Source organism: Physeter macrocephalus, chromosome 18 (genome assembly GCF_002837175.3).
Source record: "Physeter macrocephalus isolate SW-GA chromosome 18, ASM283717v5, whole genome shotgun sequence".
Lineage (NCBI taxonomy): Eukaryota > Metazoa > Chordata > Mammalia > Artiodactyla > Physeteridae > Physeter > Physeter macrocephalus.
The window spans coordinates 6,280,311-6,294,563 of NC_041231.1; the positions used below are offsets into that span (position 1 = coordinate 6,280,311).

Consider the following 14,253-nt stretch of genomic DNA (forward strand, 5'->3'; position numbering starts at 1 on the left):
GCTGGCCACTGGGGCATCCAGGACCAGGTAGGAACAGGGGGGCCCGCCCGCGCCCCAGAGCTGGGGATGCGCGGAGCTGGGGCAGCGGGCGCTCAGGCCTGGCCCGGGCCCCGCTGGGGTGATGGACGAGGCCCGGGCTCCTGCCGGCCCAGCGCAAGTCTGGTCCAGGCCGGGCGGCGGCTCCCGGCCCCCGCCCCTAGGTGGCACCACCGCTAGAGCCCTGGGCTTCACCGTGGGTGCGGCCTTGCGCATGCGCGGCTGCCCTAGCCGCGTCTCCCCGGCGGGCCCTCTGCGCCTGCGTACCCGGCGCAGCCCGTGTAGTGTCGGCGGGTTTCCGGGAGTCGCAAGGACACGCCGCGCAGCTTGCTCCCCGGCCTGCGCGCGGCCCGCCGGCCCAGCAGAGGGCGCCCGCCGGCACGACCCTCGGTTTCTGCCCCCGGTTCTTCCCTTCCCTGGTCCGAAGTGAGGGATTTACCCGAACTAAGAGGGCGGGGAGGCTGGAGGAGAAGCTGCTTAACAGCCGGCCGAGGCGGCCCCCGCCCGAGGGGAGCCCGCCCTGCAGCGCGGGGCCCCGGCCGAGCGCAGCCCCGCCCTGCGGCCTCGAGAGCGGAACCTGAGGACCCGGCGCGGCCAGAAGCTCTTCGGAGGAGCCAGCATTAAGGCCGAGGCAGCGGCCGCGAGGTACCGTCACCTGTTCCCTCCCGAGGGCTAACCGAGCACCGCCCGTCGGTCTCCCAGGCTCCCCGAGACCACAGTGCCGGTGGGACTGGGGGTCGTGCAGCCCCGCTCTGGAGCGAGCGTCTTCCGTACCCTCCCCAGCCTCCTCTTGGTCGACCCGAGACACACACTGCCCGAGTCCACGCGGTCCTGCGCTCCCTTGCCGCACCCGCCGCGGCGTCGTGCTCCAGGCGGCCGCGGCACCCTGGGGCCCTAAATACTCAGTCCTGGGTCTCCACCACCCCACACCCTTCCCCGGCAGCGGACCCGCAGCCTCCAGCTCGCCGTTTCCGCAGCCGTCTCCACGCCGAATATCCAGCTCCCACGGACGGTCCCACCGGGCTGCTCAGGCACACCCCCCCCTCACCAGGTCTGAAACAGAATTCATCACCGTCTTCCTCGAAACTGGCCTCGTGCAGACTTCCCCACATTAGGTGCATGGCACAGCCATCCTGCCACGCTCCCCACCAAGATGTAAGCCACCAACTGGGTGTCACACGCTGATCTGAACATCTAGCTGATAACACAAGGGTGAGCGTTTCAGACGAGAGCTCTGCTTTATCAGGGCTGGTCCAGTGATCACACGCGTTCCGACCGCGCTGGACGATGTGGAGGACGGGTACAGGGTAGCACGAGAGGGCACAACAGGATGGGCCCCAGAGGTCGTGGAAAGCTTTCCAGGGGGGCAGTACTTAAGCTGTTCCCTGAAGGACGAGCAGGACTTCACTAGGTGAGGATAAGGCGTCCCCCCCAGGCGGAGAGGAGAGTCGAGTGGAGGGAGTTGATCACTCAGCAGCCGATTCCCCCACATAAGTCCCTCCACTCCATCCGTGTCCCTACGTCACCGCACCTTCTTCTTCTGCCTGGGTTTCAACAGGCTCGCAGGCCTTCTCCCACATCTACTTATAGCCTTCAGTTAGTTCTCAGCCAGAATCAAAGCTAAGCATGTCTCATACACGGGTCGGTCTTCCCTTGACTTTAGGGTCAAGCCAAAAGCCTGGGCAGACGTATAAAGCCCTATCTTGTCTGGGCTCTTCCAGCTCTGCAGCCCTGTGTCATATACTTTATACCCCACTCTCTGGATTCCCTTCAGGTCCTCAAGCCCCAGGGCCTTGGCACATGCTATGCCACTTTCTCAGGGAAACTTTCCCCAACTCCCATCCCCATCCAGTGCTCTCCTGTATTTACCATCAGAGGACCCTGTCCCTCTTCCTTACAGGGTTCTGTCAGTTTGTGACTATGAGTCTGTGTTGCTCACGTGACTGTTCTCCACAAGAGCCATCTCTGCTCTGCTCATTGTTTCTTTAGTGCCCAGAAGAGCCCATGACACAAGCACTCTGACACCCCACCACTCTGTTCTGGACCTTACCTAGGCCACTTTACCTTTGTGGCGTCAGTGTTCTAATATGTAAAATGTAACCAATACTTGCCATGCAGGCTTGTTCTCAGGAGCGAATCCATTACTTAATGGATAAAAAGCACTTGATAAAAGTACTACCCCCAAAGTTAAGAAATAAGTTATGAGAGACTTTCAACAGAACAGATGTTCATCATTCCAGCTTTATTTTCATTTGGTCACACATGCTTTAAAAAACATACACACACGCCTGTAAAATACCCAAACATCAGGAATTAGAAGGGCATAAAACAAGGGGCTTACAGGTGGAAAGAATATCCTAGGCTTCAGAACAAACAAAACCAACTCAAAAATTTCTTTGTTCAAAACACAAAAATATTTTGTTTTTAATGACATTTAAGTTTTTTTGTTTTTGTTTTTTTTTTAAAGGAACATTTTAGGGACAAAAACTAAGCTTCTTGTATTGCCTGAGGCAGAGCCTGGCTTCTTTCTTCCTTGAAGGCCTTTTGCAAAATACAGAAGCCAGCATTTGCTGGCCTTGATGTTCACCACTCCCACCCTGCCCTCTGGACGTGCAGGGCTACAGGGCATCCAGGATGTGGTCGATCTTGGTGACCAGCTCCTGACGCTTTCCCGAGATGAGCTTCTCGTTCTCGATGTACGTGTCTTTCTTGAGCTTGCCAGCCACTAGCCGCTCGGCCTCCACTGCCGACTTCAGTACCAGCTCCTTGACCTGCGCGTCCAGTTTCTGCATTTCGCTCACCTGGCCGAGGCAAGAGCAGGGCAGGGCTCGAGTGTCCTCCGCAGCCCTGCCCCACAGACCCACCACCTCCCGGGGCAGAGGGGCTGCTGTGGAGGGAGAGGCCAGCTTCACCCCCTTTAAGGCCTGTTCCTGCAAGCTCTGGCCCCTGTGAGCCAGGCCCTTCACCACCCCCGGCCCCAGATGTGGAGAGACTGACTGTAAGGACACGGTGTGGAAATACCGACACCCCCCCAGCACAGTGCCGGACACATGCAGGCACTCGGTGAACGCTTATTCTCTTCCCTCCCACGACCAAACCTGGCCAGGGACTTGGTCGGGCAGAGGGCCAATGACAGCGGGTGGGCGACTCCCGTTATCACCAGCTGGGTGTCAGGCTGAGGCCTTTTATAGCCACATTCATTCAACACTCAACAAATACTCGTGAGCCACGAAGCCAGGCACGACTCTGCGCTCTGGTAGACAGCAGTAACGACAGATGAGGCATCTCACCCTCGGGAAGCTGACACACAATAAATACTTAAGCGCACGGATACATGGTTTCCCGAAGGGGCGGGTGCGCGGAAGAAAAGAGCACAGGGTGCGGAGAGGGAGCAGGAGTGGGTGGGGGCGCGTGGAGAGGGTAGCTGGGGGCTCAGAGGGGCACCCCGGGGGCTTTCAGCCTCATTTACAGGCGCCAAGAACTCATGCAGCACGTCCTAGGCAGGGTTCCCAGCGCTTCACATGCACTAACTCATTTCAAATGACCGCTGTGAGCTCAGTAAGGATTAACAGCGCCCCCATTTTAGAGATGAGGGAACTGAGGCACACAAGTTAGGTAACCTGCTCAGGTTCAGAAAGTATGAATCAGCCTGGATTCAAACCCACAATTCTAAGTCTGGGTGCTTCTCCCTGCAGCCCGAGCAACCTGGAGCCTCGTCCACTCTGGCCTCCAGGAGAGGAAGCAGCTGCTCTCAACACCACTGCTGTGGAGGCCAGCGGCGCTTCCTCCAAATCCAGCTCACAACCGAGAGCTCGGACCTCATTCCACCCCAAGGGTCGGCACCACGCGACACGGCCATAACCGGGCGCGCCCAGCCCACAGGCCAGCGGCGAGCAAGGCCACGTTGGGCGAGGCAGGAACGAGCCGGGTGACTCGGCGACGGCAGGCACTTACTCTGTCGCACAGGTCGGAGCCCTCTGTCTTCAGCCTGGACTGCAGCAGCGCCACCTCGCCGGCCAAGGCCTTGTGCTCCGTTTCCAGGCTCTTCCTGCCACTGTTGAGGGTGGACACGTCCCGGGACTGTTTGTACCTATTGACTGTCTCGTCAAAGTGACGGTAGAGACCTAGTCTCTTGTTGACCAGGGTCAAGACCTGCTCTGTGATGCAGGCCACCTTCATCCTGGCTTCTGCAGCCGGATCCTGGGGGAGAGACACCGTGTGTGATGACAGCCAGCCCTGAGCCCACTCCGACCTTCTCCTCCCGAGGAGCACCCACCGCTAGCACACCAACGAGAGAAGCCGCCATCTTGGAAAGTCAGAGACTCACACTCTTGCTGACACTGACCCTGGAACGGGTCAGCAATGGGCAGGACGGGACAGGAAGACGAAGCCCATGTTCACATCCAAGTCCAGGGGACAGACAGACTGGTATAAAAGGGACACTAATGCCAGGGTGCACCGTGAGAAGGGTATGAGGTGCTGAGGGAGGAGAAATTCCACCTCGGGCCGGGGAAGGCTTCCAGGACATGTTTCCAGGGCCTAAAGGATGAAGCCCAAGCTCCTTAGCCAGCCACGGCCCTTCAGACGCAGCCCCATGTACTCCCCAGAATCCCTCACCAGTGGGCTACTGCAGAAGCCCTAACCGGGCATGCTCAAAGGCCGACTCTGGCCTGCAGAAGGTCGATTCGGCCCACAATTAGTTCTTTTTTTCCTCAATAAATTATCAAAGCTTTAAAATAAAATAGAGATGTATACACAGAAAATCGGTTGAATAAACTATGACCTATCCATACAAGAGAGTCCTCTGCAGCTATAAAAAAATAAATAACAAGGAAGAAAGCTCTCTACGAACTGATATGATTGATTTTCAGGATACGTTAGTTAAGTGAAAAAAACGAAGTGAAAAATAGATATGCTGTTGCTACCTTCTGTGTACAAAAGAAGAAAATAAGAATGAAATATCTGCCTATTTTTGCAAAATAGACCAATCAGAAAGACTACCTAGAGGACTGATGAAATTGTTCCCTACAAGGCAGGGTGGGACAGGGTGCAGGAAACCACACCATTTTCAAGTTCTCAATTTAGAACTTTGTTAATGTGTTACAGTATCACCACCAACATTAAATATTACCAATGACGGAGGAAGAAACCAGAATAAAATTCAAGCATAAATGGACCTAACTACCTTTCAAATGAGTAACATGGGAAAGAAGAACAGAGCAACTACCTTGGGATCACAGTACTTTGACACTATAGTCTCAATCTAAAGACAAAAAGAGGGCTTCCCTGGTGGCACAGTGGTTGAGAATCCGCCTGCCAATGCAGGGGACATGGGTTCAATCCCCGATACCGGAAGATCCCGCATGCCACGGAGCAACTAAGCCTGTGCACCACAACTACTGAGCGCACACTCTAGAGCCCACGAGCCACAACTACTGAAGCCCGGGAGCCTAGAGCCCGTGCTCCACGACAAGAGAAGCCACCACAATGAGTAAGCCCACGCACCGCAACGAAGAGTAGCCCCTGCTTGCCGCAACTAGAGAAAGCCCGGGCACCGCAACGAAGACCCAATGCAGCCAAAAATAAATAAAATAAATAAATTTATTAAAAAAAAATAAAGACAAAAAGAACTGCCACAAAACCTGGCGCTCTACTGGTGGGTTTGGTGTTTGTAGTGGTATGAGTGCAGCAACTGTGGAACTGTTTTGTTTATAGACTTCAGCAAATAAACAAACACACTGATGTTGGGATCCAGGCAAAGAACCCTGTGGTGTTAGACTGGAATAACCCATATTTCAAATACCACATGTATTTATCTCCCGGCTCTGTCTGCCGAAAGGGCTGAGGAGCAGAGATGCTCCAGAAGCAGTGATCACAACCAGCTCCGAGATCACTGTCTCCAGGTACCATTCTGCACTGAAAGGAACCGGAGCTCCTTGGAGAAAGTACAAGATATGCCGGAAACGTATTGCTGCTCGCTACAATAAGGAGGTGCTCAAAAATACGATGTAGACAGAAAGACAGTCTAACCTGGGACACTTGAGCATCAAAAGGAACAGCACAGTGGACAGTAATCCAAATAAAATAACACATGAATCCAAACGAGTAACGAACCAACCAACCAACAAGAAAAGCTTTTCCTTACAGTAGAAAACCGCCTAGTAAGGTAAAAGGCACCATAGTGCCTTAGTAATAAATACTGTAACTAATGGGTGAATATATACGATATTTATATAGCCTCAAACAGATTATATAGTAATTGCAAAGAGAAAAATAGTAACTTTACAGTGAATAAACCAAGAAAGGCACCAACTCAACCAAGGAGAGTCAATATCACCAACCCCGGACCAAATGACATTAGGTACCTCCCGACGTGATGCGCTGCAGACACAGCACCACTTTATAATGTTCTTGCCAAAAACGCATAATCTGAATTTTCAAGGAGAAACATAAGAAACCTAAATTACATACAAAGGCTGAGGAATGTCCCAGATTAAAGCAGACTAAGGAAATATCACAACTGAATGCAATGCATCATCCTCAACTGAATTCTGAAGTATGAAAAATAAAGGCTATAGTAGTGACCCTTGGGGCGATCAGCAAAATTTGAGCCTGGACTGGGTGCTGGTTGTTATTAGAGCAACGTCACATCCCCGACTTCGATCATCGTGCTCTGGCTGTGTGAAACGGGGCCCTTGGGGTCAGGCTGTGCACACGCGCAAGCATTCAAGGGAGGTGGGCAACTTCCTCTCAAACGGCTCAAGAAGAGTACATACGACAGAGAGGCCAAATGTTAACCACTCCGTCCAGGTGAAGAGTGCACAAGAGTTCGTTTTACTATTCTTGCAAAATGTCTAAATGCAGAATTATTTTAAAACTTGGGATTTTTTAAATTAATAAAACAAAAGCAATTTTTATAGCTTAGAAAATGGGGATGTGGCACAGTACAACCTAGACTCAGCCCTTCTGCGTGACAAGGCTAGCAGCTGCCCCGGTGGCACCCCTACCCCGGGGCAGCCGCGCTGGTCTGCGGAACCAGCCAGACCAACGTCCTTGCTCATTCGTACCAACTGCCACCCACAGGCCCCAGCGAAAGCCTGCCAGGCTGCCCCACGAGCTGCTCCCTCCAGCCAAAGGCCCCGCCCCGCCTCTTCTGCCAGTCACTTCCCCGGAGCCTTGCTAGGCACATGCTCTGCCCACCGCCACTCCCCACGGAACGGGCCGCCAGCAGCAACCTGGCTCCTTCCACAGCGCATGTCCGTGACCACAGCAACAAAAGGAGGGGTCTCTAGGGTAACGGTCAGCTGAGGCCGCGGGCAGGGCAGAGGCGTACGTCGCGTGGCCGGGTGCTGGGAAAGCGAGTCAAGCGCACTCTGCAGGCGGCCGAGTTGGGTACCTTTGTGATGGAGAAGTCCAGCCTGACGTAGACGATGACGGTGAAGAACAGGATGTAGAAGGCAGCCACCACCAGCAGGGGCTCCTGCAGCATGAGCACCTTGTTGAAGGTGTAGTGTACCTGGGGGGAGCCAGGAACACACGCTGACGCACAGGTCCACACGGACTCGGAAACCTGGGGGCGAAGGGGCCCCACCAGGCCTACAACTGTCCGGGCTGCCTCCGCCATCTGCCCCACCCCCGCCCCCAGAGGCGGCTGTGCCCAAACCACTCCAGGCAAGGAGGAGAGGATGGCAAGTCCCCGACCCGGCAGCCGCTCTCCAGGGAGGGGGCCTGGGAGGCAGGGCTGTGGAGTGCATACCACCACGTCCTGAATGTGCTGCTCCAGCAGGTTTTCCTTGTGGGCCACGACCACGGGGCGGCCAAACGTGTCCAGGTAGGTGGAGTGCAGCTCGTCGGGGGCTCGGCTGACCTCATAGGGACTGTCCACGTGGATGTTCCTAGATGCCGACGGGGGGGAAACTGAGCCTCAGACTGCACTGACCAGCTAGGCTCACGGCGAGGACCCAAGGCCCAAGGGGGTCTTCCAGGGTCACGAGTTCTACTCCACTGTGCTCCCCTCCCATCACAGGGAACACCCGACCCCGAGACCGCAGACCCACTGCCAGAAAGCCCCGAGTATGAGAACGTTTTGTCGCCCATGCCAAGGGCAGGTGGCCCTGTGAGTGTCCACTGGTTTCTGCCAACTGGACTCCCAGAGACACCGTGGCTCTGTCCTTTCCCAAGCCTGGTTCTTCAACTTAGGCCAACATTTGATGAGATCCCTTACCCTTCCAGATTCCTTCCTTTCTGCTTAAACTGGCCAAAGACAGCTCCCTCTGTTTATAACCATGGAACCTGCTGTACCATCTGAGACCACCCTCCGCCCCACACCTTCTGAACCTGGTGTGACACGCCCAGGACAAGACAAAGCCGTCTCCACTATCCCTCCCCTTCCTAGGAGCACAGCCCAAGGCCACCCAGCTGCCTCAACTCTGCGTTCTTTCCTTTTGCCAGTCACCTCATCGGACTCAGGCCATCACTCTGGCCTGCTGTGAATCCTGCCCCTGTCACAGAAAGGGCTGTGTTAGGATAGCTCATAAGTGAATCTTGTGCCCTCACTGAGTCAAATGTCTCAGTTTAAACCCCACCGGAAGCCCCTCCTCTGTGCCCTAGAATCCAACGTCCCCCTGAGGTGCCAAGAGGGCACCACCAGGAAGGGAGACAGGAAGGGAGGTCAGACTCACTTGGCCCCTTCTGGCAGGATGATTTTCACAGTCAGAGAGTCTATCACTTGTTCATCAAACACGTGGTCCACAAGCCTCATCTTCAATGCATACTGGTCTCCTGGAGGGTCAAGCAGACACAGCTGTGACTGGTTTTGTGCGTGTCTTTCTCGTAAGTAAAGTACTAGAATCTAGGCCCTGAACGTCGCAAAAGGAGACACCAGCCACCACCGACTGTGTGCTTTCAATGAAAGAAAACATCAGCTGAGTCTTGCTGAAAGGATCGACCTGAGTCTGATCAGGCTGCAGAGACAGCTGTCAATGGGCTAGAAATACGGAAGACAGGACTGTGCCGCCCTGCACTCTGACCCGCGATCAGCAAAATCCAGACCACGGGCTACACTACGAATAGGGTCAAGTTCTTCAACACATAAACCAGGAGGAACACAGATGGAGGAGGAGACTCTGGATTACTAGAGACTGACAAGACAAATCAACTTTTTAGAAAAACGCAGAACTAGAGTATCTAGAGACATACAAGTGCGTGATAGAACGATGAAGAAATTCAAGAGAGTGGCTCCCAAAAGTCAGGGCCGTGATCACTGTTGTGGGGAAAAGAGGAGGAGGTACATGAGGGCCTTCTGAGTGGCTGGCATATTTCAATTTCTTGACCTGAGTGATGGTTACAAGGTGTTCCTCTTATAATTTACTGAGCTTTACATTTGTTTTGTGTGATTTACTATATTTTATTTTGCATTAAAAAGGTTTTAAAAAGAAAGACTTGGAAATATGACAAAATGTTTATAATCAGTAGTTCTGGGTGCTTGTGTAAAAGTGTTTATTATTCTCTGAATTTTTTACTTTTTAAATATTTCAAATTTAAAGAATTTAAGCCGTTCCTTCTTATGCTAGAGCTGGGGGTAAGAAAAAGCTTTTTACTGTCCTATGTGAATTGATTACCGTATGCAGATATCACTTTTACAACAGTAATTTATACCCACCCATGAAAAGTTGTTGCTGATATCCCAGCCTTCCTAAGAATGACAAGAGAATACCCTCTCCCCATCTAAAAGGACTGGCAATTATCTCACACACACACACACACACACACACACACCACAAAACAAACCCACAGGAAATTAAAGAAAAAGACAGTCTTTCCCTTTTGAACTCCCTAACAATTGAAAACTGACCCAAATTATAGAGGTACTCATAGCTTGGGAGGTTGTAGCCGACGATGTAATGGGTCTTCCACCCGCCAAAAAGAGGAAAACGAGGCCGGATTTCCATCTCTACGGAGTCATCCAAAATAAGAAGGTGGCTGGTGGAAACATTGCCAATCTCATCCCGATAATAAACATCCTGTGCAGCAGCAGGAAGGATGGTCTGCAAGAGAGTGAGTATACCTTCTGAAGACTCCAGAAACTGACGCAGAGGAAGTGATCCTAAGTCCAGAAAAGACTTCCTGCACCAAGCTCTTCATCACACTACTACTTAAGAGTCTCCAAACTGTGAACAACCTGAGGAAAGTCTAACTTCCCCCCAAAGGCTTCAGAATATCTAGATACCTCATCCGCTTCTCAATCAACGTTGGTAAGTAGCCAAATTCGTCTAAACAGTAAATAACAGACTCATAAATACCTTTGCAAATGCTAAAGACTTAATACAAAGGTAAAAATAATCTGTAAGTTATTTTGCAGGAAAGCAAACTAAAGATGGAGGAAATCACATGAAATCGCTAGGTGGTTTATGGTTTACTTATGAAAGGGGTTTCTCCACCTAATATTTTAAACTTATTTTTAAAATCTTTACTTATTTTTAATTATTTATTTCCAAATCTGTAAGCATATTTTGATGATCGAGGGGAAAATGTAATGCCTTTGTTCGCAGTGAGCGCTTCTGTAATACTTAAGTATGTGGAAATGCTTCTAGGAGTTCATTTATAAGACAGAAAAACATATAAAACTATATATGCAATATGATCAAATGTTTTTTAAAAACAGTATTATAAAAGAAAAAGGAAATATATAAGAGTGTCAGCAAAACTGGTGCCTGGGTTTATTTTTCCTTTTTCCATTGTTCAAATTTTCTTTAAAAAACATGACTTACTTATACAAATGGGGGCTTTTTTTTTTTTGGCCTTGATGCTAGTTCCCCAACCAGGGATTGAACCCGGCCACAGCAGTGAAAATGCCAAGTCCTAACCACTGGACCGACAGGGAATTCCTGGGGGCAATTTTTTTTTTAACATTCTGTTGGTTCTAACACCGTCACTCAACTACCTGAACACCAGTCAATCCCAACAACTATCCATAATTAGCTACTTTCAAAAAGCAAAAGAAAGGACAGATGTGATAGTCATAGTTTCCCCGATGTCCAAGTCCAACAGTCCATACCTTAAAAGAACGGATGGAGGAGACTCCACTATCTGGCTGTCTCTGGTAATCATAGCGCGAAAAAGGCCCCTTCAGCACAGCCCCCGTGTGCTTCAGGTCCACGTTTTCCTCCACAGCAATGTTACCCCAGTGGGAGACCTCGATGACTCGGGTCATTCTGGTGATGGTCAGGAAAGGGCTGTTGTTCTCAGAATGTACTTTAAAAGTGTCCTGGAGAGGAAGGAAACAAGCAGCTCAAAGTTTGGCGACAGAGGAATCAACACTAGCTTAAAGCAAATTGATTGGAAACAACCTATGCATCAGTACCAGGACGGTTAAACTGACACGTCTAATGTATGCAACAGAATGGTTAAATTGTGCTGTCTCTAATGTAGTGACATGGAAATATTCACGATACATTATTAATTGAAAAGACAGAATACACAAAGCTGTTTTAGGTTCCAACATAAACATCATTTGTTTTACAAACAAAATTGTCTATACTTATTATTTTATAGTGACTGTGAGAAAAAGAAAACAGAACCTGAACTGAGACACGAGAATCTCAACACAGATACGAAACAAAATTACAGATTATTTCTACTTTCTCCTTATAGTTTTTATTTTCCAAATTTCTGCACGAGATTTTTTTTTTTTTTTTTTTGCGGTACGCGGGCCTCTCACTGCTGTGGCCCCTCCCGCCGCGGAGCACAGGCTCCGGACGCGCAGGCTCAGCGGCCATGGCTCACGGGCCCAGCCGCTCCGCGGCACGTGGGATCCTCGCGGACCGGGGCACGAACCCGCGTCCCCTGCATCGGCAGGCGGACTCTCAACCACTGCGCCACCAGGGAAGCCCATGAGCTTTTTAAATTGATTTTTTAAACCAATTTTTACAGTTTTAAAATAAAATCTTAAGCTGTAAATAAAGAAAAACTGTAACCAGGAAATAAACATAAGATCTAATGAAGACATAACCTCTCACCAGTGAGCTAACAAATAACTCATAACTGAGGGAGACATGTAGCATTACTGGATTTTTCTAACCTGAAGAAAATTCATCTGGAAAAGTTCACAGAAGAGACTTTTTAAGATAACATTTATGGAGTTAACATGTATGTATGTATCAGGCACTCTTTATGAGCTCTGAATAAGCACATAATTTCATTTAATCCTCAAAACATCACAATGAAGTAATCACTACTTATCCCCAATTTTACAAATAAAAAACCCAGAGGCCCAGCAGTTAATATTAAGAAATCTTTCTGGTCACAGATACAAAGAACAGATTGGTGGTTGCCAGAGGCATGGGTGGGAGAAATGGGTGAACTGTTTTGTTTCTTTTTAATTTAAATAAACTGAGTAACAAATTTTTTTTTTAAGTAAAATTACAAAAAGACCAGAAAAACATCAAATCAAAAAGCTTTTGTACAGCTAAGGAAACTACCAACAAAATGAAAAGGTTGCCTACTGAATGGAAGAAGATATTTGCAAATGATACAGCCAATAGGGGATTAACATCCAAACTGTACAAAAAACTCCTACAACCTGACACCAAAAAACAAAGGACGCAATTTACAAATGGGCAGAGGATCTGAATAGACATTTTCCCAAGGAAGATATTCAGAGAGGCAACAGGCAAATGAGAAGATGCTCAACAGCACTAATCATCAGGCAAATGCAAATCAAAACCACAACGAGCTACTATCACTTCACACCTATCAGAATGGCTAGTATCCAAAGACAATAAATAACAAGCGTTACTGAGGATGTAGAGAAAAAGGAAACCTCATGCACTGTTGGTGGGACTGTAAACTGGGGCAGCCGCGACAGAAAACAGTATGAAGATTCCTTAAAAAATTAAAAATATAACTACCATATGACCCAGCAATTCTACTCCTGGGTATTTATCCAAACAAAATGAAAAACACTCATTAGAAAAGTTATATGCACCTCAAAGTTCATAACAGCATCATTTACAACAGCCAAGATACAGAAGCAACCTAAGTGCCCATCAATAGATGAAGGGATAAAGATGTGAGATACACACACACACACACACAGTGGAACACTAAGTCATAAAAAAGAATGGATCTTGCCATTTCTGACAACATGGATGGATCTAGAGGGTACTATGCTAAATGAAATAAATCAGAAAAAGACAAATACTGTATGATTTCACTTATATGTGGAATCTAGAAAACAAATGAACAAAATAGAAACAGAGTTATAGAGAACAAACAGGTGGTTGCCAGAGGGGAGGGGGGGTCAGGGAAGGAGAGAAATAGGTGAGGCACATTAAGAGGTACAACCTTCCAGTTGCAAAATAAATGAGACAAGTATGAAAGGTACAGTGTGGGGAAGTCAATAGCTATGTAATATCTTTGTATGGTGACATATCATAACTGCACTTATTGTGATCATTTTGAAATGTACAGAAATACTGAATCAATATATTGTATAACAGGGACTCACATAGCGTTGTAGGTCAATTACACTTCGAAAACCAAAAACTAAACAAACAAACTCATAGAGAAAGAGATCAGATTTGTGGCCCCCAGAGGCGGGGGTGGGACGGAGGGAGAATTGGAGGAAGGTGGTCAAAAGGTCCAAACTTGCAGCTGTAACAAGTAAGTGCTAGGGATGTGACGTACAACGTGATAAATATAATTAGCACTGCTGTACATTACGTATGAAAGCTAAGAGAGTAAATCCTAAGAGTTCTTATCACAAGGAAAATATTTTTCTATTTCCTTAACTTTTTTTTTTTTTATTAAATTTCACAGCCCCTCGTCCCATATAATTTATATATGAAGCACCAAAACTGGAGCCAAGGTCTGAACATGTATCTGTCTCTTTAATTTTGTGTCTGTATGAGATGATGAATGTGCACTAAGCTCCTTGTGATAATCATTTCACGATATAAGTCAAATCATTATGCTGTACACCTTGAACTTATTCAGTGCTGTATGTCAATTTAATCTCATTAAAAGTGGAAGACGGCTTCCCTGGTGGCGCAGTGGCTGACGGTCCGCCTGCCAGTGCAGGGGACACGGGTTCGTTCCCCTTTCTGGAAGGATCCCACATGCCGCGGAGCGGCTGGGCCAGTGAGCCGTGGCCGCTGAGCCTGCGCGTCCAGAGCCTGTGCTCCGCAACGGGAGAGGCCACGACAGTGAGAGGCCCGC

General features: G+C 49.3%; 1 protein-coding gene across 1 annotated transcript in view; it reads right to left on the reverse strand.

Annotated features, from left to right (window-relative positions):
- Nucleotides 1-2,258: 2,258 nt before the first annotated feature.
- RPN1 (ribophorin I) overlaps nucleotides 2,259-14,253 on the reverse strand; it is an 18,146-nt gene continuing 6,151 nt past the window's right edge. Inside the window, exons 4-10 of the mRNA XM_007130841.4 lie at nucleotides 11,093-11,302; nucleotides 9,890-10,082; nucleotides 8,718-8,817; nucleotides 7,793-7,931; nucleotides 7,433-7,552; nucleotides 3,991-4,236; nucleotides 2,259-2,837 (exon numbers count right to left, since the gene is read on the reverse strand). Of these exons, the coding sequence (XP_007130903.1) occupies nucleotides 2,655-2,837; nucleotides 3,991-4,236; nucleotides 7,433-7,552; nucleotides 7,793-7,931; nucleotides 8,718-8,817; nucleotides 9,890-10,082; nucleotides 11,093-11,302 (1,191 nt within the window). The 3' untranslated portion in view covers nucleotides 2,259-2,654. The remainder of the gene's footprint in view (nucleotides 2,838-3,990; nucleotides 4,237-7,432; nucleotides 7,553-7,792; nucleotides 7,932-8,717; nucleotides 8,818-9,889; nucleotides 10,083-11,092; nucleotides 11,303-14,253) is intronic.